We start from the raw sequence: 9,047 nt of genomic DNA on the forward strand, positions 1-9,047 counted from the left end.
TGCTAGTGAAATTTATGTTTCATTTAATTTTTTTCACTTTGATTTAAATTTTGGGTGTTCCTCCATAAGTAAGTATTTAGAGGTCCATGCTATGTCTATATGTATAAAAAGAGTTTCCTGCTCTCTGGATTTTAAGGGGATTAGGTTTATGCGCCTTTGGGATTCCAGGAATTAAATTCCAGGCTAGAAATAAATAATCACAGTCTTCCACGTTTTCATGATAAAGGATAATTAAAACCCCATCCAAATTGGATTAGTAGTTTTGACGAACATCGCATAGCGGTCGAATACAGAACCTCCTTTGTCCGTCGATTAAAAACAACGCTTTAATGTCGTGGTCCGTGGAAAGCCCCCGTTTCAAAGTTACTTGAGAAAAACAATCTAAAGAATGTGTGAAGTCTATCTATCCGCAATTAGCCAGCGTGGTGGAGTTACAAAAAAATAACTATAGGTAAATCAATCTAAATTAAAATCGCCAACCCTAGCAATCTATCTGAAGAATGTGGGCACAATATGAGATTAAATTGTCATATGTATGCGCGACGTGCCAAAACAATTGGAAAGAAATGTTTTTTTGTGGCAGCCTAACGGAGACACGTCCATATACATCACAAGTTATAACGTTACTTTTATAATACCTATCAAAATTTTCTTTTAACTTCTTTTTAACATTATTGAAATAATTCTTTATAAGCAATACATTTTTTTTAATTGCAAATTTGCAGCCAGATCCCCGCCAGTTATCGTAAATGATGACAAATTTATTTTTCCGGGTCTTGATGCTTGTGTGTCCGTCCTAATTTAATTAACCAATATGTACTTTAAAATGTACATCGCTTTAATGGTGAGAACACACCTATTTCGTATTACCTATTACCTAATAACAGGAGTGTTACGCGCTGTTGTGTTATAGTTTGAAGGATGTAGTAAGGAAACTTACTTTTGCGAGGCATTCCAGCTTAGTCCTCCGGGGCAGCGCTGTATACAGATAGGAATAGGTAGGAATCTAATCTGGGGTCGATTATAGATGTCCTTGGGTGGCAGTAGCCACTTACCTTCAGATGGACTGCATTCTCGCCTATAGCTTTATTAGTTTTCGACCGAATGGCACAGTGATCGGTACAACAAGTACGGGCCCTGAGTTCCATCCTCGGCCATACAAACAAATATTTGATTTGCTCTAATGACTTTAAATTTAAAATAAACATTTCGACGATTTTAAAGGTGAAGGTGAAGTTGTATTAGGTACAATGCCTCGCCGTGAGGTCAATGAGTAATAAACAATGTAGAGTTATTGATTATGTTTGTTATATTCATACAGCATAAACACTTGAATACGTTTTATTAATATTTTACGTACTTATATCAAATCGTGGGTCCAGGTGGACCTTATAATTTACATATGGTAGGGTGTTCGCACGAATTATATTACAGAGTAGCTTCTTTTAGTTTTGAAAAATCATGTGAGCAGGAGGTATCAGTATGATTAGCTTTCACTATATTAGGTCGATGGCAAGTTATACTTCAGGTATTTTCCACCGTATTACATATGATCTCCGTGTAAAATATTTAAAAATTATGTCATTAAAAAACCATCGCATGTTACTCGATAGCATGGTACTCAATAAACTAATTTCCGGCAAAATTGATTGTAGCCACTTATTGCAACAATTAAGTCATTCCATACAATTACCCACGACATCCTATTACCAAAAACTTACATGTATCACCTAGAACTCACCTCTTCAAACATTCGAGCCTCTCTGGGGTCTGTGCTGAATATAACCAAGTGGGTGCATCAGCCAATATAGACATTTTCCATAATAAATCTTAATAACAAATTGTCTACCTTCCTCTATAGATTTGCTTCCTAAGAAAATTAACGTATTGTTTAGATTTTTTTCTTTGTAATTAACATTCTTTGTATAAATATAATATGTCTCTATTTCTGTAAATGTAGATGCCTACAATTGACATGCATACCAGTGTATTTTACCTTATCACAAGAAGTTATTTGTAAAATTTCTATATGTTATGCTGTTGGCATGCCAATTAAATAAATAAATAAGTTGCGTGGTGGTGATATCTGTATTCAACTCGAAAAATTGAAAAATATACCGGATATCGGTTACAAATGTATTGTTACTCCTATGGTCCGTTTTAACGTCAAAGTATCATTGCGTCACCAACACACCACATCCTTCTAACCAAAACATGGCAGCACTTAACACTGATTTTATAAGACACAATAGGAGCTTAAAATTGCGTTATAGTTACAAAGTTAAAAATAACTAATAATAATATGAATTCTATTTAACGTTGTTGTTGCAAAAATAAATATAGTATTTATGAGCTATATATATCGTTATTTACGTAACAATGGTGCACGCTATTCAATTTAGCTGACTAAGGACCTAATGTTTATTAATGTAACACCAAAATTGTATCACATGAATGGCATATAAATAACAATAATTTGAATTTGAAATTATACAGTACTAGTATAAATACTTGCTAAGTAAGAGTAGTAAACATTGCCTGTAGTATTTTTATGTGCTACCGAGGGGAAAATAGCCTTGATGTATCTACACACAATAAATGTAACTACGTATACTCTCACCTTTTTAATACGCTTTTATTAGCTTCAGACGTATGTATGTTAGTATGTAACGGAATCTTTGAACATGATTTTAACCCCCTTCAAAACGTCGGATTAACTTGAAATTTGGCATACTTATTAAGGACCGATGACAATTCAATATTTTAAACATTCTGACCCGTTATCCTTACTAGGATAATCAGGATCAGCGATTTTTGTCTTCCTGAGACCCGGAAGGTCTGCGTTAAGACCAATAAAGGAATCTACCAGGCGCGCCGATCACCTAACCTAACCTAACCTGACCTGTCCTGACCTGACCTGACCTGACCTGACCTTGACCTGACCTGACCTGACCTGACCTGACCTGACTTTGACCTGACCTGACCTGGCCTGACCTGACCTGACCTGACCTGACCTGACCTGACTTGACCTGACCTGACCTGACCTGACCTCAACTTCGACGCGTCCGTTGTTAATAGCATCATGAAGCGGTGTCTCATCATCCTTATTCATTCAGCACTTCAACATCTGCCCCTTCCTTTTTACAAGATTTCCACTATTTCATTGTTCCCATTTCTTGCTGCCAAATGTAAAGGCATATATGATTTCAGCTCATCGTCATAGTCACAACTTATATTATTAACTCGAGCTGTAAAATTAATTAAACTACTAACAGTTTTAAAATCTCTGCAGGCAGCAGCAACACAAAGAGAAGAAATTCTAGAATTATTTTTGATATTAACATCATCATGCTGTAATATTAAATCGATGATTGGACGACGTCCTTTTGAAATGGCTAGATGTAAAGCAGTTGACCGTTTTTCTCTTGAGTATTGCCATCAGCGCCTGTTTTTAAAAGATGCTCTATCATCCTTTTTCCGTGGTTACTTTTATCCAAGATAGAGGACCTGGGATATGGTATAAATTATGAAAGAAAGCAGTTAGTATTGGCAATTCGGATGTCATTCAACAACTCCTCTGGGATTTTCACGTTAACAATAAAAATAAACACCAATGTAAAACACCACTTCATACAGCTGTCTTAAACAATGACCCAATATTCATTTTTGCACTGCTAAGCAAAGGTGCTGATACTGATTCGAAAGATAAACTTGATAATACGCTACGTAATAATCGTTAAAATAATCGCTAAAATAATCACTAAAAAATGAAAAATAAATAATAGTTAAAAAAAACTAAAAAATACGCTTTTATAAAAAAATCGACCAAAAAATGAAAAATAAATAATAGTTTGAAAAACTAAAAAAATACACTTTTTATAGAAAATCCAACTAAAAAATAGAAAAAAACTTTTTTAAAATTTGAATTAAGAATAGTGTAAATAAGATAAAAATATTTTTTATTGTAAAAAAAGCGTGGGGTGCTTTTTAAGATATTATCAAAATAATAATCCTTCTACTCAATATCTATCAATAAAATATTTATAACTATTGACACCATGCACCCCACGCTTTTTTTACAATAAAAAATATTTTTATCTTATTTACACTATTCTTAATTCAAATTTTAAAAAAGTTATTTTCTATTTTTTAGTTGGATTTTCTATAAAAAGTGTATTTTTTTAGTTTTTTAAACTATTATTTATTTTTCATTTTTTGGTCGATTTTTTTATAAAAGCGTATTTTTTAGTTTTTTTTTAACTATTATTTATTTTCTAAGACTGTAGTATCAAATGCTTTGTCTATCACTTCAATGATGGTAAGTAACCCTTGCAGCTCATAGACATCTTTCACCAAACTCTATGTAGAGCATTGGTTGTAGTCGAAGCCAATCGCAGATAATATGTTGCCATTCGTAAAGAATTAGTTGAGCACTTCTTAAGTAAGTTAGGCCACATTAACGCCTTTCATCAAAACGTAAGAATTGTTTTATCGATTTTTATTGAAAAATATGACTTAATAATTGTATACTCTGTAAAAAAACACGTGTCTATCTATTACAGTTAAAGATTAAGAGTTCTATGACAGACGCACCTACAGCGGAGGCTTAGTAATAGGGTCCCATTTTTACCCTTTAGGGAAGGAACCCTAACAAATTAAATGCAGAATTAGCAGGTAGAAACAATTCAAATCCACCCTTAGGTCGTCGGTATCAGCGACGGTTTGTTGAGATGACGTTGCCCAGGCTGAGACAGATGACCCACACACTGCAAGATCACGGTCACACCACACCTCTCTATATTGCAGCGTCGCCGCGCGCGTGCCTCAGTCGTAATCACCTCTCCAAACAATATACACGGTACATTAAGTGACGTGATTTTATAACTATTGTCTTTCTTCCGTTTGATGGGCTGATAATCATTGTTTTTGAATTCTGTGACGCGTTGTTGGATGAACAATCTTGATTTATGGTTGACACATTTTCATGAAATTTGCCAATTATTACGTGAAAATGAACTAATGAAATTGATACTTGGGTCTCTTGTAGAAATTCTTACATTTTCTTTTGGGATGATGATTGAACTCTAAAGTGACCCGTTAAATCTTTAAATAATGATAAAGCGATGACAGATGAAATTGAAGTTGAACCAATGATCAGCAAGTTATAACAGTAGTGTTTGAGGGTTGAACGGTGTTTGTGGACACATTGTTGCGGTGGGCGGCGATGGGGGCGGCGCTGGCGGCGGGCGCGCTGCTCGCGGCGCCGCTGCCGCCCATCCTGGCCCAGGGGCTGCGGGCGCTGCTCACCGCCGCTGCTAATACTTGTACGTATTGACCAATTGTGTAGTTACATATATGAACTCTTGAAGGTGAACCCTTCGTGTTTAGCCTCTGAAGATATCACTGTCGAATTTATTTCTGTCTTAACTGAATTGTATAAAGCATTTGCATAAAGCGGGAAATCGTTGAAGTCTGAGTGACGCCTATTAAGGAAGACCTATGCCTAGCAGTGGACCTGAAAAAGTCGATTGAAGGATGGGTGGAAAGAACAGCGGTGTTAAACGTTACTATGTTTTGGTTTGGTAATGGAGAGACATTTAGTAATTAATGGTAGCAACGTAACTGTTGCCTACTGCAAATGCTAGGACTAGATTTGGGGTTAATTAAAGATCTTGGACGGCACTCATCATCAGACTCAAAAGATACTTATTCATACCATATTTTAAGTTTATAAAAAACATATTCTATACGTAAGCCAAATGTCCAACAATAAAAAGATATACTCGTACATATATTCGGTATAGAAATATAGGACAACAGATTGTTGTCAGCTGCATATAAATACCTATACTCCTATCCAAATTCATAAATATAGATAAAAAATTATTAAAAATAAAACCTTGCGAATCCATCAATTATGGGGCAACTAGTTCATACAAAGCATTATAACTGGTGATTTGAACTGCTAAACGCATCCCATGGCGTAATGGCCATTTCCGCAAAGGATGGCCGACATGATTTCGCAGGTCAGCGTAATGTCTGCAATTATAACGATTGATGAGTGATCTGACCATAAAAATGATGGTCTAGTTAAGTTACTGTCGGATCTAAATGCATTACTTTTATTTCCGTGGATGTTGAAATACTAAGGGATCCTAGGGGATAAATTCGGGTTATTGCTGTGCTGTCTTCCTGAGAAATTGAATAAGTTATGGATGAATATCTATTTTACGCTGTTGCCACACCAAATTGCACTCTTTATATTAGGACGCCCTGTACTATAGCGACATGGACAAACATAAAGATGATTATATTAATACGCAAACTCTAATCTAAACTCATCTGTTTGACTAGCCAGGGTTCGAACCCGGTACCTTCTTGTTGTCAAACGAGTATCATCGCACAAAGAAACGTAATAGGAAATATACGTATAAAGTTATGTTAATATTTTATCAGTTAAGTACTATTTATTAACCGTTATGTTATTATGAAGAACTTCGTTCAGTAGGGCCAGACCGCAATGCGGAAATTATTTTGTTTTATGGTAATATCATTCTATCACGTTTTTTGCAAATTAAGATTATAATATGTTGTTCATGTCATTATAAAACTTTTATGAGAAGTATAAACATTAATATGTATAGAGACTATAAATATAAAATTGTTTTTAATTATTGATGAAACTTTGTAAGTTGTTATAATAGTATAGTAATTTTAGAATAGGTGGCGCGCGGCCATTTTATATACAGCGGAAATCGTTGGATCTAAAAGCAATTCTCGTAATTTTTAACGTTAATAAGCCTTTTTTGTAAATTCATTTCGTCAAGGATTGAAATGGAGATTGAGAGTGAATTTGATATGACAACAATAGTTAATTAAACCTAATCGCGTGCAAATTCCACTTATCCATAAAATCATAGTCATAAAATTGGTATTTAAAATTTTATTATTCCTTATAATATTATTTATACATTAAGTAATAAAATATAATATTGCATACAGACTAAATCAACACATAAATTAAAACTATAACTCGTAGGTAGGATACCTATAGTGCAATCAAGCGTAAAATCAACATTGTATCGAAATATTTTTTAAGTTTTATTAAAATGAAAACCATATAATGCGGTATTAAAAAGCGTTAAATAAGTGTGATTCATTTTAATTTAATAAACTTATGAGTCCAAGAACTACATCGTAATCCTAAATAAAAAAATCACGTATTATCACGATATTTTCGTACAAAATATAAATTCCTACGTCATCGTGGACATGATTTGTTAGCAGAACGTGATGACCTGCACGGGTTGAATTTATTCTTCGTGATAATGTTTATATCACTATTTTACTCATAATAGGTAATATCGTGAGGAAATGACGTTTATCTAGATTTACTATTTAAATTATCGTAATGAGACGATTATGACTGAGGCTATCCGGAGGGCTAAGTAAGAGATATTAATGCAGAAATAGGTGTATTGTTGGTACCGCTGAAGTTATACTTTAAATACTTCTAGTACTGATAAATATACTCGTTAAGTCGTTACCTATCTGTTGACAAATGCATTACTAACCTTTGTTTCCTTTTATCTCTTCAGGTGAGACGCTGCCACTAAACATTCTATACTCAAGAGATATCTCCCCGGACTTAGACGTAATGGAGTACACTAGGGATGGCCGAAGGACTTACAGCTTAGCTCAAGCTCCCGACATCATTTGGAACAATATTCCTCATCCCCTCATCATTTACGTTCCTGGCTGGTGGAACACACCGACGGACGAGTCATCTAAAACTTTAGTGGACGCTCTTCTTCTCAAAAGTCCTCTAATACTTGTATTGGACACACGATTAGCTTTCTGTCGAGGATATGTCGGTTCCGCGTCTCATGTGAACAGCCTTGCACATCGATTATACAGATTCATCAAAACAATACACAATAAGGGATATCCTTTATCTTCCATTCATCTAATAGGATTTAGTTTAGGTGCCCACGTCTCCGGCATCACTGGGAAATTGGTGCAGAATAAGTTCAAGAAGAAATTGGAGAGGATAATCGCTCTCGATCCAGCGAGACCATGTTTCTCTAAGCCGTCACAGTATAGGTTAGGGAAACATGACGCAGCATTCGTCCAAGTGGTGCACACGAGTGCTGGTGCTTTGGGATTGGAAGACCCAATAGGTCATACAGATGTGTACATAAATGGCGTGTCGGTATCTCAACCGGAGTGCAAAGATCGCCCGATCTCTTTAGAATGTGACCACGCTCAAGCCTGGAAGCTGTTCTCCGCGTCCATCATGAACGAACGGTCGCTGATGGCGAGGAAGTGCCGCAGCTGGGAGGAGCTGAACACTGGAACGTGCAGTGGGAATGAGACGATGGTAGGGTATGAATGCAGCGATACAACAAGGGGCATGTTCCTCCACAAGTCGGACAAAGTCACAGAGCCTCAATTACGTGTATTTAATCCGTTTGATCCAAAGACGTGGCTGGCCAGTTGATAGTAATTTATTTTAGTGTTTATACATTACATTAATAATTTGGTGCCTATGTTGAATTAGATGATCGCAACTAGTATTTGTAGATATACCTATTTAGGTACCTATTTCTTTTGATTCCATTGAATACCCCATGTAAAGAGTAAATAAGTAGGTAATAAAATTTTTAAAAATAAATTTGTGTATGAATTAAGAAAACGAAATAATTATGTATTTTTTTTTTTTTTTTTTTTTTATAATATAAGAGTAGCAGACGAGCATGCAGTCCACCTGATGGTAAGTGGCTACTGCCGCCCATGGACATCTGTAATCAACCCAGATAGGATTAGATATTCCTGTCTGAGGTCGTGTGCGTACAGATGCGCCGCTACCCCTGAGGACTAAGCTGGAACGCCTCGGAAAAGTCTGTCTCCCTTACCACACCCCTCAAACCAGAACACAGCAGCGCCTAACACTGCTGTTATTAGGTAGAAATAGGTGAGGCGGTGGTGCCGCCGGAGTCGAACCACAAAGGGTTCTACCACCTTCAATAAAATTTTATGTATATATA

The 9,047-nt window shown here is 35.7% G+C and overlaps 1 protein-coding gene and 1 long non-coding RNA gene across 2 annotated transcripts; one reads left to right on the forward strand and one right to left on the reverse strand.

Annotated features, from left to right (window-relative positions):
- Positions 1–2,628: 2,628 nt before the first annotated feature.
- LOC140742529 (uncharacterized) lies at positions 2,629–3,682 on the reverse strand. Its single transcript, XR_012102296.1, has 3 exons — positions 3,040–3,682; positions 2,975–2,989; positions 2,629–2,892 (listed from the first exon to the last, which is right to left on the reverse strand). It is a non-coding gene; the product is annotated as an uncharacterized LOC140742529 (long non-coding RNA).
- Positions 3,683–4,864: 1,182 nt separating this feature from the next.
- On the forward strand, positions 4,865–8,637 carry LOC140742528 (phospholipase A1). Its single transcript, XM_073073429.1, has 2 exons — positions 4,865–5,324; positions 7,599–8,637. Exons 1-2 carry the CDS (start codon positions 5,225–5,227, stop codon positions 8,498–8,500), a joined length of 1,002 nt encoding a protein of 333 aa, XP_072929530.1. The 5' UTR covers positions 4,865–5,224; the 3' UTR covers positions 8,501–8,637.
- The last annotated feature ends 410 nt before the right edge of the window (positions 8,638–9,047 follow it).

The sequence above is a fragment of the Epargyreus clarus genome, unplaced genomic scaffold (assembly GCF_041222505.1).
Source record: "Epargyreus clarus isolate Ecla_fem2 unplaced genomic scaffold, WU_Ecla_fem_2.2 ptg000006l, whole genome shotgun sequence".
Taxonomy (NCBI): Eukaryota; Metazoa; Arthropoda; class Insecta; order Lepidoptera; family Hesperiidae; genus Epargyreus; species Epargyreus clarus.